Source organism: Rutidosis leptorrhynchoides, chromosome 4 (genome assembly GCF_046630445.1).
Source record: "Rutidosis leptorrhynchoides isolate AG116_Rl617_1_P2 chromosome 4, CSIRO_AGI_Rlap_v1, whole genome shotgun sequence".
Taxonomy (NCBI): Eukaryota; Viridiplantae; Streptophyta; class Magnoliopsida; order Asterales; family Asteraceae; genus Rutidosis; species Rutidosis leptorrhynchoides.
The window spans coordinates 86,699,590-86,713,835 of record NC_092336.1 but is presented as its reverse complement, the minus strand read 5'-3'; the positions used below and the strand labels follow the sequence as shown (position 1 = coordinate 86,713,835).

The window sequence follows — 14,246 nt, the reverse complement described above, 5'->3', positions numbered from 1 at the left end:
AATTTATGCGTAGATGTCTCTGAATTTCGAATTCATACTTACACAAAATATCACGAATAGTCATTGTGGTTTGTATATGAAATCACCAGTCCCTGTACTTTCTTCCGTCAATAATGTTCCATGTGATTTGAATTGAATCGTTGGTGATTCATGTGGTTTGCATTTTTTGTTAGGGGTGGTCCTTGTGGATATGCATCATAGAGATCATCGGTGATTCTAAATGCAAACCAGAGACCATCCATGCCGAAAAAAGTACATAGACCACCAATTCTGATACAAACCATATGGACCATTCGTAATATATTGTCTTCACACTTTGACAGCTAAGTCAACGGATCTGATATTCAATTTCTGTTAATATAAATATTTTTAAGAATTGAACGTGAAAAAAACGTAATTTATTTATATTAAATTGTCGTAACGATTTAATAAGTGAATTATCGAGGGCAGATGTATCGAGATTAACCTCCCTGAATCGGTGAGCAATCACAATCTTGTTTTTAGTTTTAACAAAGATCGTTTATCCTGGTCTTTGGTCGAAGTGAATAAGATCCGATTTGAAGATTCCGGCGGTGAGGTTTTGAAAAGTTCATATGGCGTCTCCACAACTTACAGTCCCCTTCCCCTTGTAAAACGGCCAAAGTATCTTGCGTAAGTGAAAAAGATACATCAAGTGTGAATGGGAATTACAAGGGGAATTTAGATACCTGTGATGAAGGCTTAAGCGAAAAAGCTGCAGATGATTCATTTAATTGGGAGTCTGCAGATGTTACAGAGGGTATTGAAGAAGGTGAAATCATCTCAGATTCGTCTGATGATGCTCCGGCTACGATCATACCGGAAAACCACTCAGATGACGATCGGATGTCTGGGGAAAATCAAAGGTCGAACTATTCTTTTTCCGATGTGAATTCCACATAAAGGTGCATTGGTATCGATGGACATGATCCCAATGACAGCTGCATGGATGTCGAGGGTTCTGTTCCCATGCGTGCTAATAAGGATTTTATGGTGGATCTTGTGAAAAGTCAAATTTTTGGTGGGCCAGGTATTGGGCCTGATTGTGCTAATTTATCCAATGAACCTGAATCGGGCTCTGAATCCTCAAATGGTATGGGCTCCGATTCTGTTGGTGATGATCGCGATTTTGGTGATCCTAACTTAACCAAAAAGGATTGTGTTGTTTTGCCGGACGTGATATCTAAATCTACTTCTACCGCGGTAACTCGCTTTCGAATTAAAGAGAGAGAAATACATCCTTTAATTAAAAGCCATTTCATTAAACATGTTTGGGGTTGGAGAAACATGAAGCGTAGCCGACGTCGTGAAAACTTTCGCTGGCATGAAAGATATTTTATCGAGAATGTGATGAATAATCGGATGAGGACGACGATGAATGTGCTTGTTGCTCATGTTGCTCCTCCTGCGCGTCCTCAGATTCGGAAACTTAATTCAGCATCTACTCGCGATGTGTTTCGAGCTACGTGGTTCCTCTTATTCCAGTCTATTTGTTTGATGTGCGTTTATACCATAGTGTGTTGAGATATGTTTCGAGGTTTCTTTGTTGGTTGTGTGTCCTTAATTGTGTGTTAGGTAGTGGTTTTGAGTCTTAACTAGTTCCTTGCTAGTTTTGTATCGTGTTCCTTTATTTTTTTAATAATACTTGCCTGCCTTTAAAAAAAAAACAATACAATCAACACTAGTACACTTATATTTAAGAACTTCTAGAGAAAATTGCAATGACAACACGTAGCTTTTTCTTTTCTCATTTTAGGCACTTCAACAATTCTCCGTTTTCAACAACTTATTCAAATTTTTAAGAGTCCTACTATTTGGACTCCTCGATCCAATAAATGGCCTAAAGTAGTAAAAACAGAAAGAAAAAAAAAAAGGTAAAAGTTTAAAATTTTTAAAGAGCAATTTTTCTGGTCACTTTTTCAGTCCTGCAGTCCTTTTTATCACTCTCTCTCCAAATATCTATACATACATTAGCCATTATTCTGTAAGTAACTCGTGCTGAAAATGTTGTACATGTTTTAGTGGTAGCTGTATTATATGGGATCCAAACAATTCTTGTTTTTACTATTACAAACAGCCATTTTTGATTAATTTACAAGTACCCAAGTAGCTTACGGTGGCCGTACCCCTTTACTCGCCAGAAACAGACCGGAAAAGCAACAAACCTGCCGGAAAATGAGAAGTGGTGGGTAGACCCATCGGCGGCGCGTGGCTACTAAGATGACGACCGAATTTTTCATGATGTGCTCGGGATGATGAGCTGAGTATTTTGAGAGGGGTGTTGTATTTGAATTTTGTAGAATATGTGCGAAAAAAGAGATAGGGGTGATTTTTTTTTGGAGATGATGGAGAGAAAAAGTAAGAAAAGATGAAAGTTTGTGTACAAGAGAGAGAAAGAGTAGATGGAGAAAGATGTTTCGATGTGATTTGTTTCCTGCTATCATTTGTTCCCAATGTACACAATGTCCAATGAGCAAACATGCCCGGTCCAAATAAATAAACCCATTTTTAAATATATAGCTGTTATGATACTAAAGTCAAAGAAGGTGGATGCCAATTTCCACATGAATCCAAATTTCATTACTATTTCACCTAACATATATCATTGAAGACGCGGATGTATAGTAAAATTTTAGTATTATAAATATCAATCAGTTGTAAGGATATTGAGTACACAATCATTCAATAATATTTCATACTTCCTTCTTTCTTCTCTATTATTGCTCCGTAGTAGATTATAATTGAAATAAACCACTAAAAGTAGTTATAAACTACTAAATTATAACACGTTATCAGCACGAAGTACTCCATATAATCAAGGTTTATCTAAGCAAGCACAAGTCACTAATCAAGGTAAGAAATTCTTTAACGATATCTTCTATTATTTATTAGTAAGGTAAATATTATTATCATCATAAGTAAAATTATATTTCTGTAATCTAACTTTTATTAACTTCACTAACATTTATATTTATGTTATTTAAGTTATATATGGTCGGTTATACCGCCTGAATTATATTTCTCTAATCTAACTTTTATTAACTTCACTAACATTTATATTTATGTTATTTAAGTTATATATGGTCGGTTATACCGCCTGAATTAAATTTCTGTAATCTAGCTCTTATTAACTTCGCTAACATTTATATTTATGTTATCTAACATTTATGATTACTTATGCAATTAATCATTATTTATTTCATGCATACTAATGTTTATTCTTAAAATTTATTATTTATGCATAATATGTTTATTCTCTTAATCTTCGTATTTATACTACACGTATTTATACTAAATGTATTTATAGTAATCGTATTTGTACTAATAAAATTCTTTTATTAAAATTATTATTAATACAACGAGTACATAACATTCGTTAACGGCAACTAACGACGTTACAACGGTCGTGTATACATAACGGTTGTTAACTTCAACTGACGACGTTATAACGACTATATTTTTCAAATATAAAATAAACATATCCGTTTTCACATTTTCATAAATCAATCTTCATTTTCTCAGATTACCGCTTTCAAAAAGTTTTTTGTAAAGATGATTCACACAAGGATGATTTTTTCTATTGTATTGGTCATACTAACTATCATCATTGTTGCTAATATACCACCGGGTGAACCTATATTCTATCCTGCTCTTGTGGTTTTATCATTTGCAAGCATGCCATTATTCTGTTGTTTGCTACTTATGAATTTAAAATGATTCTAATTTCATTTTATTAGTTGTCTACGAATAGAAGTTGATTATGATTATGATTTATGTTGTTCATCTATTTGATAATAGAAAATGTCGAATTTGAAAAGGATTAAATTTGTTCCTTTAGAATCAAGTGGGAACAACTACTTAACATGGGTTATGAATGTAGAAAAACATCTCGAATCAATCGGTATTTTAGAAACCCTGAATGAAAATAACAATTGTTCCGAATAAGAGAAAGCAATAGCAAGTATTTTTCTTAGCAAACATATTGACGAGTCCTTAGAATCTACATATTATATGATCGAAGATCCAAGTGTATTATGGAAAATACTCAAAGATAGATACGATATTAATTATCAAGAAATAACGGTGATCCATGAAAGAATAAAATTGAAGATGTTAGTAGACGCTCTTATAAGAATCCCGGAGATTCTTATTAATGATCTGGTAACATGGTTCATCAGTCTAGTATTTCTTGAATACACGAACATTTTGTTTATCTCTACAAATAAGTCACAAAAGAAAAGAAAACAAGAGTGAATCTGTTGAAAAATCTCGATTAAATAAACCCTGAGCTACCTTGAGACTTGAATGGTTTGAATTTTCTAAGATGTCTAGCTTGTTATGTATCACTCATAAATAAATGGTTTTAGACCATAACGCATATGTTTATTAAGTGTTATCTTTTATATACTCCAGATTGTAACTTGTTTGCAGGTAATATAATTTGATTATCTTGCTGAAATATAACTCATTATTTGCTTATCTTATTTGAAGTTTTAGTATGAATCCTGCTGAAATACAACATCAATTAAATGGTAAAGACCTATGTATTGCAGATAGTGGTAACATACACACACACACACTATGATCAAATCTAAGAAATATTTCATTGATTTAAATCAAATGAAGGAATTATAAATACTATATCAGGTATTGCAAACTTGATAAAATGAACGAGAAAGGCAAAATTCATGTTACCAGATGGTACGAATTTTCTGATAAATAAAGTCTTGTTTTTTCTCAAATCAAAAAGAAAGTTGTTAAGTTTCTCTGATATATATTATAATGGATATGATTATCAGTCAATGATAACCGGAAATGAGAAATACCTATGTAGCACCGAAAAGCACATATGATGAAAAGCGCAGCGCATATGATAAAAAGCGCATATGATGAAAAGCGCATATGATGAAAAGCGCAGCGCATATGATTAAAAGCGCAGAGCATATGATTAAAAGCGCATATGATGAAAAGTGCAGCGCATATGATTAAAAGCGCATATGATGTAAAGCGCATATGATGAAAAGCGCAGCGCATATGATTAAAAGCGCAGCGCATATGATTAAAAGCGCAGCGCATATGGTTAAAAGCGCATATGATGAAAAGCGCATATGATGAAAAGCGCAGCGCATATGATTAAAAGCACATATGGTGAAAAGGATATATGATGAAAAACGCATATTGTTATTAATAAAAAAGCACATATGGTGATTAATGAAAAGCACATATGGTGATTAATGAAAAGAATATTGAGAAAGAATCACCAATGTTTCTTGAAAGAACTCAAGGTTATATATATGGACCAATTCATCCATCATGTGGACCATTTTGATATTTCATGATTCTAATAGACGCATCTAGCGGATGGTCTCATGTTTGTGTGTTATCAAGCCGTAATATGGCATTTGCAAAGTTTCTTGCACAAATTATTAAATTGAGAACACATTATTCTGATTACACCATTAAAAGGATGAAACTTGATAATGCTGGTGAGTTAACATTTCAAACATTTAATGATTATTATATGTCTACAGGGATTGTTGTTGAACATCCAGTTGCTCATGTGCATACACAAAATTGGTTTAGCTGAATCAATAGATAAACGCTTGCAGCTAATAACTAGACAATTGGTAATGAGTACAAAACTCTCAAAATTTATACGGGGACATGTAAATTTACATGATGCGATATTAATTCGCATTAAACCAAGTGCAAGTCATAAATATTCTCCATTACCAACTTAATTTTGGTCGAGAGCCAAATTTTTTCCATCTTAGAACATTTGGTTGTGCAGTGTTTTTTTAATTGCACCACCACAACAAATGGTTCCTCAAAGAAGGATTGAAATATATGTTAGATATGAAACATCTTCAATCATAAGATATATTGAATCCATGAAGGGTGATGTTTTTACAGCACGTTTTTGCTGATTGTCATTTTAATGAAAAATTGTTCCCTAGATTAGGGGGAGAAATGAAAAAAAATGATGTTTCATGATGTGAACATCAATTAAGGTATCTTGATACTAGCACAAAAGAATGCGAAACAAAAATTCAAAAAAAATAATGCATTTACAGATACAAAAAGGAGTGACTAAATCATATATACCAACAGTAAATGCTTCAGCTAGAATTGAAATTCCAAAAGCTGGTAATAATGTCATTCATGAGTCTTTGCCACGTCTGAAACGTGGAAGACCAATTGGTTCCAAAGATAAAAATCCTCGAAAAGGAAAATCAGCTGATAATGAGGCAAAAGAAAGTGTTCAAAAAGGAACCACAAATCAATACTCCTTCTGCAGAGGATATTGATGATAAAATACAGAAATTGCAATAAAATATGCAATATTATAGAACCGAAACGAAATGACAAATATTGATGAGAATTTTTCAAATAATGTTACAATGACATCATGAATAAAGATGATGATCTGGAACCAAAATCTGTCATTACATGTCAAAATAGACATGATTGGACTCAATGGATAGGAGCAATACGAGCTGAATTAGAATCGCTCAATAAAAGAAAAATTTTCGGATCAATCTTTATCACTTTTAAAGATGTGAAACGTTATGAGATAAAAACATGAATTTTTATCCGAAAAAGAAATGAGAAAAAATGAAGTTATAAGATAAAGCTAGACTTGTAACTCAAGATTTCTCTCAAAGACCATGAATGGATTATGAGGAAAACTTATTCTCCTGTTATGGATGCAATTACTTTTAGATACTTAATCAGCCTAACAGTTTCTAAAAATTTAGAAATGCATCTCATGGATGTTATTACTACTTATTTAAATGAATCACTTGATAATGATATATACATGAATATCTATGAAGGGTTTAAGGTATCAGAAACATCTAATGCAAAATCCAAGGAAATGTATTCCATTAAATCACAAAGATTTTTATATGGGTTGATACAATGGTATAACTAATTAATTGATTACTTGATAAGAAAAGGGTATACAAATAATCTTATTTGCACATTTTTTATTAAAAAAAAAAATGTTCGGATATGTGATGGTAGTTATTTATGCCAATTATCTTAAATAAAGAAATCTATGAATCCATTCAACTTCAAAAGAAAGAGTTTGAAATGAAAAATCTTGGAAAAGCCAAGTATTACGTTGGTTTGCAAATTGAGCATATGTCTAATGACCTACTTGTATATCAAACAACTTATACCGAAAAGATTTTAAAACATTTTAATATGGACAAGACAAAATCATTAAGTACTCATATGATTGTTAGATCACTAAATATTGACACAGATCAATTTCATCCCCGTGAAGATCTTCTTGGATTAGAAGTTCCATATCTTAGTGAAATTGGGGCTCTTATATATCTTACAAATTGTACAAGAACTGACATTTATTTTGCAGTTAATTTGTTGGCAAGGTTCAGCTCACAGCCCTACCAAAAGACACTGGAATGAGATCAAACACATATTTCGATACCTTCGAGGAACTACTATTTAGGATTATTTTATTCTAACGCTTCAAAACAAGATTTGGTTGATTATGTATATGCATGTCATTCATCAAATCCTCATAAAGATAAATCTCAAACTCGATATGTATTCCTAAATGGAGGTACCACAAAATTATGGTTTTCTTAAAACAAACACTTGTTGCAACATCATCAAATCATGACGAAGTGATTGCATTATATGAAACTACTCGAAAATGTGTTTGTTTGAGATCAATGACACAAATCATTATTGATTCTTGTGGACTAGAACGCTATAAAAGACCAACAACTATCTTTACCAACAACTATATATGAAGATAATGTAGCTTCCATAATACAAATGAAAGAAGAGTATCAAAAGTAACAGAACAAAATATAAATACTAACGAGGCGCCAAAGCCATAGACGGTCTAAACGGTCATAAGTTTGATGAAAAATAATGGTATGTTGGTAAGGCTCAGAAAAAGACTGAAAGGGAATAGGAATTGAAACAACGGTTTGAGCAAATCATGAAGGAGACTGTAGAGAAATCACAGGGGCTAAACTTGTACACAAAAGATTTAGATGATATAGTTTCAGATGAAAACCTCATATTCTTCTCATGTACTCAAGATCTCATCAAAGACAACCAGATTGAAAAGAGATATGTTCAATCCAGCAAAAACTCTGCCGATCTTTTAACCAAAGCACTTCCAACTGCTATTTTCAGAACGCATGTTCACAATATTGGAATGAGGCGTGTTCAAAAGATGTAACAGCTCAGCAATGTCTACTTGAGGGGGAGACAACTCTATACTGCACTCTTTTTCCCTTAGCTAAAGTTTTTTTTCCCACTGGGTTTTCTTTAGCAAGGTTTTTAACGAGACAGTACTAGTTGATATCTAATGAAAATAAATTGACATCCAAGGGGGAGTGTTATGATACTAAAGTCAAAGAAGGTGGATGCCAATTTCCACATGAATCCAAATTTCATTACTGTTTCACCTAACATATATCATTGAAGACACGGATGTATAGTAAAATTTTAGTATTATAAATATCAATCAGTTGTAAGGATATTGAGTGCACAATCATTCAATAATATTTCATACTTCCTTCTTTCTTCTCTAATATTACTCTGTAGTAGATTATAATTGAAATAAACCACTAAAAGTAGTTATAAACTACTGAATTATAACAATAGCATTTTTCAAAAATAATATCTTTTTAAATGTATACCGGTTATAACGATGCCCCTAAACAAATTAACATAGTTATTACCAATAATAGAAGCTATCATTATTATTTACATAAAATTATATAAGAGGTATTCATGGCACTTTTGTCCTATTTAGTCAAGGTATGTCTATACTATACTCGGGCAACATTTTTTTCACTCTTTTTTCAGTTTTTACAGAAAAATATATACTATTGGCTTGTAGAATTATCCTGTTGAGGGTCAAAAAAAAATTATAGATGGAATTGTCGCTTTTAAGTATACTGTTCACGAAAATAATTTATGTATTTTTTTATGTTTTGCCTCTATAGTGGGTTTAATTTTCTTTTTTTACTCCATCCGTGTATCTCTCCGGCAGACTCCTTTTCTCTCATTCTAATCATAGTACGATGATAATAACAAAAATGCTCAAATCACAAAAGGCGAAAATGAGCTTAAAAATGACCATTAGATAAATAGATAATACTCATAATCAAACTAAACTGATAGTAGTTTAAATTAATCTAACATGTAACATGAACAATATACAACATGGACATATGGTTGTTGTAAACATATCAATGTTCGTAATCGTTGTATTCAGTTTATTATATGTGAGTATTGAGGGTTATAAAACAATTTAAAAAATTGATTGATGTTCAAACTTATTGTTTTTTTCTTCTCTATTTTGTAAAAAGTTACTAGTACAGGGGTATATTTAAAAAATCAAGGTAATAAAACAACAGCTAGCTATTCAGCCGCTGTAGTCGTTGAGCGATACAATCGAAGAGAGTCTCATCCCTGCTATCTTTCTCCCTTCCTGATTAAAAAAAAACTGAATTCAATCAATCAATGGCTCAGATGTTTGCTTCCAAATTAACCTATAATTCATTTGCGTCCTCAAACAATCAACACATTGAAAAGATGAAACCCAATCTTAATAACCACAATCACGCTGGTTTTGCTTCTCAATTTGTAATTGGTGCTAGCAATGAATCAATTAGTAACAAACAGCGTATTGTTAAAATCACTGCTACAAAACAAGAAGTTCAGGTTGTTCCGGTTACACCCGAAGACATATTACCCAAGGTTTGTTTTCTATCACAATTTATGAATTAATTTTTTATATATAACTATGATATAATTATAAATTCAAATTATTATTGTATTCCATTAAGGTTACCTACGTATTAGCTGTAGTGTGTAACACTTTAGCCGAATCTCATATTGGCTAAATGAACCCAAATCTACACTTGGGTGGTGACTTGTAAGTTATAACCTTGATTTTGTGTAACGTAGTAAAGTTATTGATTGATTGAGTGGGCTATGCTTTGTCACTTATTAAATGATGTTAATTTGTGTTTTATGATCAGATAGCAGAGCAGAATTATCAATCACCAGATGCTTTAGAACAGGGTGATAATGTGATAGGCATGTGGTCTAGACCGTTGGTGAAACGCAAAACGAAAATTGTTTGCACAATTGGTCCTTCCACTGACACCAAAGAAATGATATGGAAGATGGCTGAAGCTGGGATGAATGTAGCAAGACTTAATATGTCTCATGGAGACCATGCGTCCCATCAAAAAGTTATTGACCTTGTTAAGGAATATAACGCACAATCCAAAGATAACGTTATCGCAATTATGCTTGATACAAAGGTATACTTCATCATCTATTATGCTTACATGTTTGTGTTGCAATTTTTATTTTTAATTTTTTTTAAAAAATGGTTGACAGGGACCTGAAGTCAGGAGTGGGGACTTGCCGCAGCCAGTTAACTTAGAAAGTGGCCAAGAATTTACGTTCACCATAAAAAGGGGGGTTGGGACAGCAGACTGTGTTAGTGTGAACTATGATGATTTTGTGAATGATGTGGAAGCGGGCGACATGCTTTTGGTCGATGGTATATTAAAGTTTTGATCTTTGTTATTTAACATGTTATAAGTTCTATTTTTTGGATGTTATATGCACAAGTTTTTGTTAACTTGTAGGTGGTATGATGTCGTTGTTGGTAAAATCCAAGACTGAAGATTCAGTAAAATGTGAAGTTGTGGATGGCGGAGAGCTCAAATCAAGACGTCACTTGAACGTTCGTGGAAAAAGTGCAACCCTACCGTCCATCACTGGTTCGACTCAATATTCATAATAATCATCTTCATACATGCATATCAACTTTTTCTTAAAGTTACTAACTTTTTTTTTTTTCAACAGAAAAGGATTGGGATGACATCAAGTTTGGAGTGGACAATGGAGTTGATTTTTATGCCGTCTCTTTCGTTAAGGACGCAGAAGTCATCCATGAGTTAAAGAATTACCTCAAAAGTAAGCTTAAGGGTGTCAATGTATATAAGATTAATGATGTATCTTGTTACTCTTTAAACCATTAGTTTAAACTTTAAACCTTATTTTTATGTTGTTACTCTTTTGTCAGGCTGTGGTGCAGATATCCAAGTGATTCCAAAAATTGAAAGTGCAGACTCAATACCGAACTTGCAATCAATTATCACTGCATCGGATGGGGTTAATATGTTTCCCTTCTCTCTAACTTCACTCCTTAATCCTTATGTATTGGATATTTTGCTGACTGTCTTGATTTAAGTTGGCAATGGAAGAATCAAATATTTTGGTTGAATCATACATGTGATAGCAACATGGAGAACCGACTATGTTGAGAATTTTGTAAATTACAATATCTATAGGGAAATTCAGATCGTTTAAATGTTGTGTATATGATTTTCCTTCTATCTAGGAAGTGGTTTTTTTGACATGATTTCACGAAGCTTAACTTGCTTGGTTGATCAAAACAAACTTATGGATCCTTTTGGATTTCTTGCTTTTTTAAACCAGTGTTTGTAAATTATTAGTTATAAGTATAATTATAATAATTTTGCTGCTTCAATTGTATCAGGCAATGGTTGCAAGAGGAGATCTTGGTGCAGAGCTGCCTATCGAGGAGGTTCCATTATTGCAGGTATCATTTATTTGTCTGTATTATATCTAGGGAAGAGAAAACGAGCTGGGCTAAAAAAGGTTTGACTCAGAACGAGCAATTATCGAAATGGATTAAACCGGCCTGGGTCTGGTTCTCCTGAAACATTTTCTTTTTCAAAATATTCATCAGTAATTAAGCATATTTAAATATGATCATAAAAACTATCTTATATCAAATTGGTATATAGTCTCTACATAAAAATCTTTTAATGTGTAAATGTATACATTGCATGGTTTTTGGCTAGCATTTTATAGCTGCAATTCTAGACCAGTTAGAGATAGAGGTAATTCTTAACCCGAGTCATAATTGAATGGGTTGAAGCTTCCACCTTCACTTATGCTGGTTAAAAGCAGCCCATTAGTTTATTCAGTTACTTGTAATGATCATGAACCTTAATCTAATTGGTTTGATTAGGAAGAGATAATCAACACATGCCGAAGCATGGGAAAAGCTGTAATAGTAGCAACAAATATGCTCGAAAGCATGATCGTGCATCCTACACCAACCCGAGCAGAAGTATCTGACATTGCTATTGCTGTTCGAGAAGGTGCTGATGCAGTTATGCTTTCTGGAGAAACTGCTCATGGAAAGTAAGCATAACTATCACTTTCTCAATCGATAAAATATGCAATGTAACATCAAAAGTTCATGACAAAATACAGAATATTTGTTGTCATGTATGATTTAGTCATTGCCGATAACTAGATGTAGAATTTTCGACCCATTTACTTATGAATGGGTCAATATTGGTTTTATTACGGTCATAACTTGATCTTTTGCCATTGTAGGTTTCCATTAAAAGCTGTTAAAGTAATGCATACAGTGTCATTGCGTACTGAAGCGAGCATAGTTGGTGGTGCCACCCCCTCTAATCTTGGTCAAGCCTTTAAGGTTGATGGCCTACTGTTTCACATATACTTTTTGCTCTATATTTTGTCATACTCAATTGTGTATGTATCTTTAATGTGATTATTTCTTGCAGAACCATATGAGCGAAATGTTTGCATTCCATGCCACATCAATGTCCAACACTCTTGGAACTTCAATTGTAGTCTTCACTAGATCTGGCTTCATGGCCGTTTTATTGAGTCATTATCGACCCACTGGCACCATCTTTGCCTTCACTAATGAGTAAGCCCTTGAAGCTTTCTAAACTTAATTCGTTCTGCTTATTTCTATGGATAATTAAGTTGAATTTGGAAGATAAAATCTTGAATACAGAGTTGATCTGTTTTTTAATTGAAGAATCAGTAAACTGTAACACTTAAGCATCTGGTTTTACAACCTCAAACAATAGAATCATATCCAAACTTTATCTCTTGCAACACATGATGTAATAGTTGATAATCTTATTGTGATTAGGTAGTATCACATATTGATTTTCAAAAGACACATCAAAATACCCCCATATATTGATTGTCGAATAAATCACTTGTTGTGCAGCAAAAGGGTACAACAAAAGTTAGCTTTGTATCAGGGAGTATGCCCCATTTACATGGAGTTTACTAATGATGCTGAGGAGACTTTTGGAAATGCGCTCAGCACGTTAAAGGTGAGATTTGCTGTAATATATTATATTATTTATATATATACTGTGTATTTATTGGTGTTCTGCTTACACTCTTCCCTCTTAAAATCAGTAAATGTATGTTGTTTGATCAATTTATATTAATATAATAAGATATATAAACTTTTTTTAAAGTAAAAAATTCTTGATTTGCAGAATCAGGGAATGGTAAAGGAAGGTGAGCAGGTTGCTATTGTTCAGAGTGGCAGGCAGCCTATCTGGCGATTCCAATCAACACATAATATTCAGGTCAGAAAGGTGTAACCGCAATAATTGACGGGTTAACAAGAACGTTATGCGGTCACGGTTATATCTTTGGTCATTCGATTAGCATGAGTGATTAGTTTTAGGGGCTGACTTGCGTGCTTTTCTCTAGATTATTTCCTGTATTATGCTAGGAATTTTAACTTAAGCTGAAATTATGTTGATTGGTTATGTAGTCATTATGTATCAGATAATAGATTCTATTGTTTAACTACCAGGACCAAGTTTTTCAGACTTAGAGTGATTATTTCTTGTTGTTTTTGATTGTTTCTTATTGTTACATTTAAGAATCTTGACGCATTAACAACTTTATCTAGTACTCAAATTGGGCAGAACCTGCACAACATGATTACTCATGTTCATCGAATATTTTGTTTTCGGTTTCAATACTTCTTTCACCCCAGAAGAGCGCAAAGAATTTGACTATATAAGTGAATACATAGCGATGTCTTCCTTTTGTAAGAGGAGTTTTAAGCTTTTTGAGATGAGAAAAAGCTACTTGGACCATTTCTAACCGTGACGATGATATCACGCGCATTTTTGCCAAAAAATGCAATCTGACTATGATTTGGCAATGTCAGTTTCTGACATTTTTTAACCGTTATGTCAGTTTTTGTGTTAAATATTGGGTAGGGTGATGTGGTAAAATCTAATTGGAAATAGGGTGTGAAAAAATAAATTAACAATAGTAATAGTTAATATACATTTATTAAAAAGCAAAAAATCATTGATTGGTCA

At 32.9% G+C, this 14,246-nt stretch overlaps 1 protein-coding gene across 1 annotated transcript; it reads left to right on the top strand.

The window, feature by feature from the left end:
- The first annotated feature begins 9,457 nt into the window (after positions 1-9,457).
- LOC139839893 (plastidial pyruvate kinase 2) lies at positions 9,458-13,746 on the top strand. Its single transcript, XM_071830097.1, has 12 exons — positions 9,458-9,771; positions 10,056-10,343; positions 10,423-10,588; positions 10,677-10,811; positions 10,897-11,007; positions 11,117-11,205; positions 11,594-11,656; positions 12,092-12,267; positions 12,466-12,568; positions 12,660-12,808; positions 13,121-13,229; positions 13,401-13,746. The coding sequence occupies exons 1-12, from the start codon at positions 9,535-9,537 to the stop codon at positions 13,506-13,508; spliced, it is 1,734 nt and encodes a 577-aa protein (XP_071686198.1). The 5' UTR covers positions 9,458-9,534; the 3' UTR covers positions 13,509-13,746.
- Positions 13,747-14,246: the final 500 nt, after the last annotated feature.

Excerpts from the sequence above, each read along its gene's own strand:
- LOC139839893 (XM_071830097.1), top strand. The coding sequence starts at position 9,535 with ATGGCTCAGATGTTTGCTTCCAAATTAACCTATAATTCATTTGCGTCC. Across the intron at positions 10,812-10,896 it reads AACCCTACCGTCCATCACTG|AAAAGGATTGGGATGACATC; the intron begins GTTCGACTCAAT and ends TTTTTTCAACAG. Across the intron at positions 11,206-11,593 it reads TTATCACTGCATCGGATGGG|GCAATGGTTGCAAGAGGAGA; the intron begins GTTAATATGTTT and ends CAATTGTATCAG.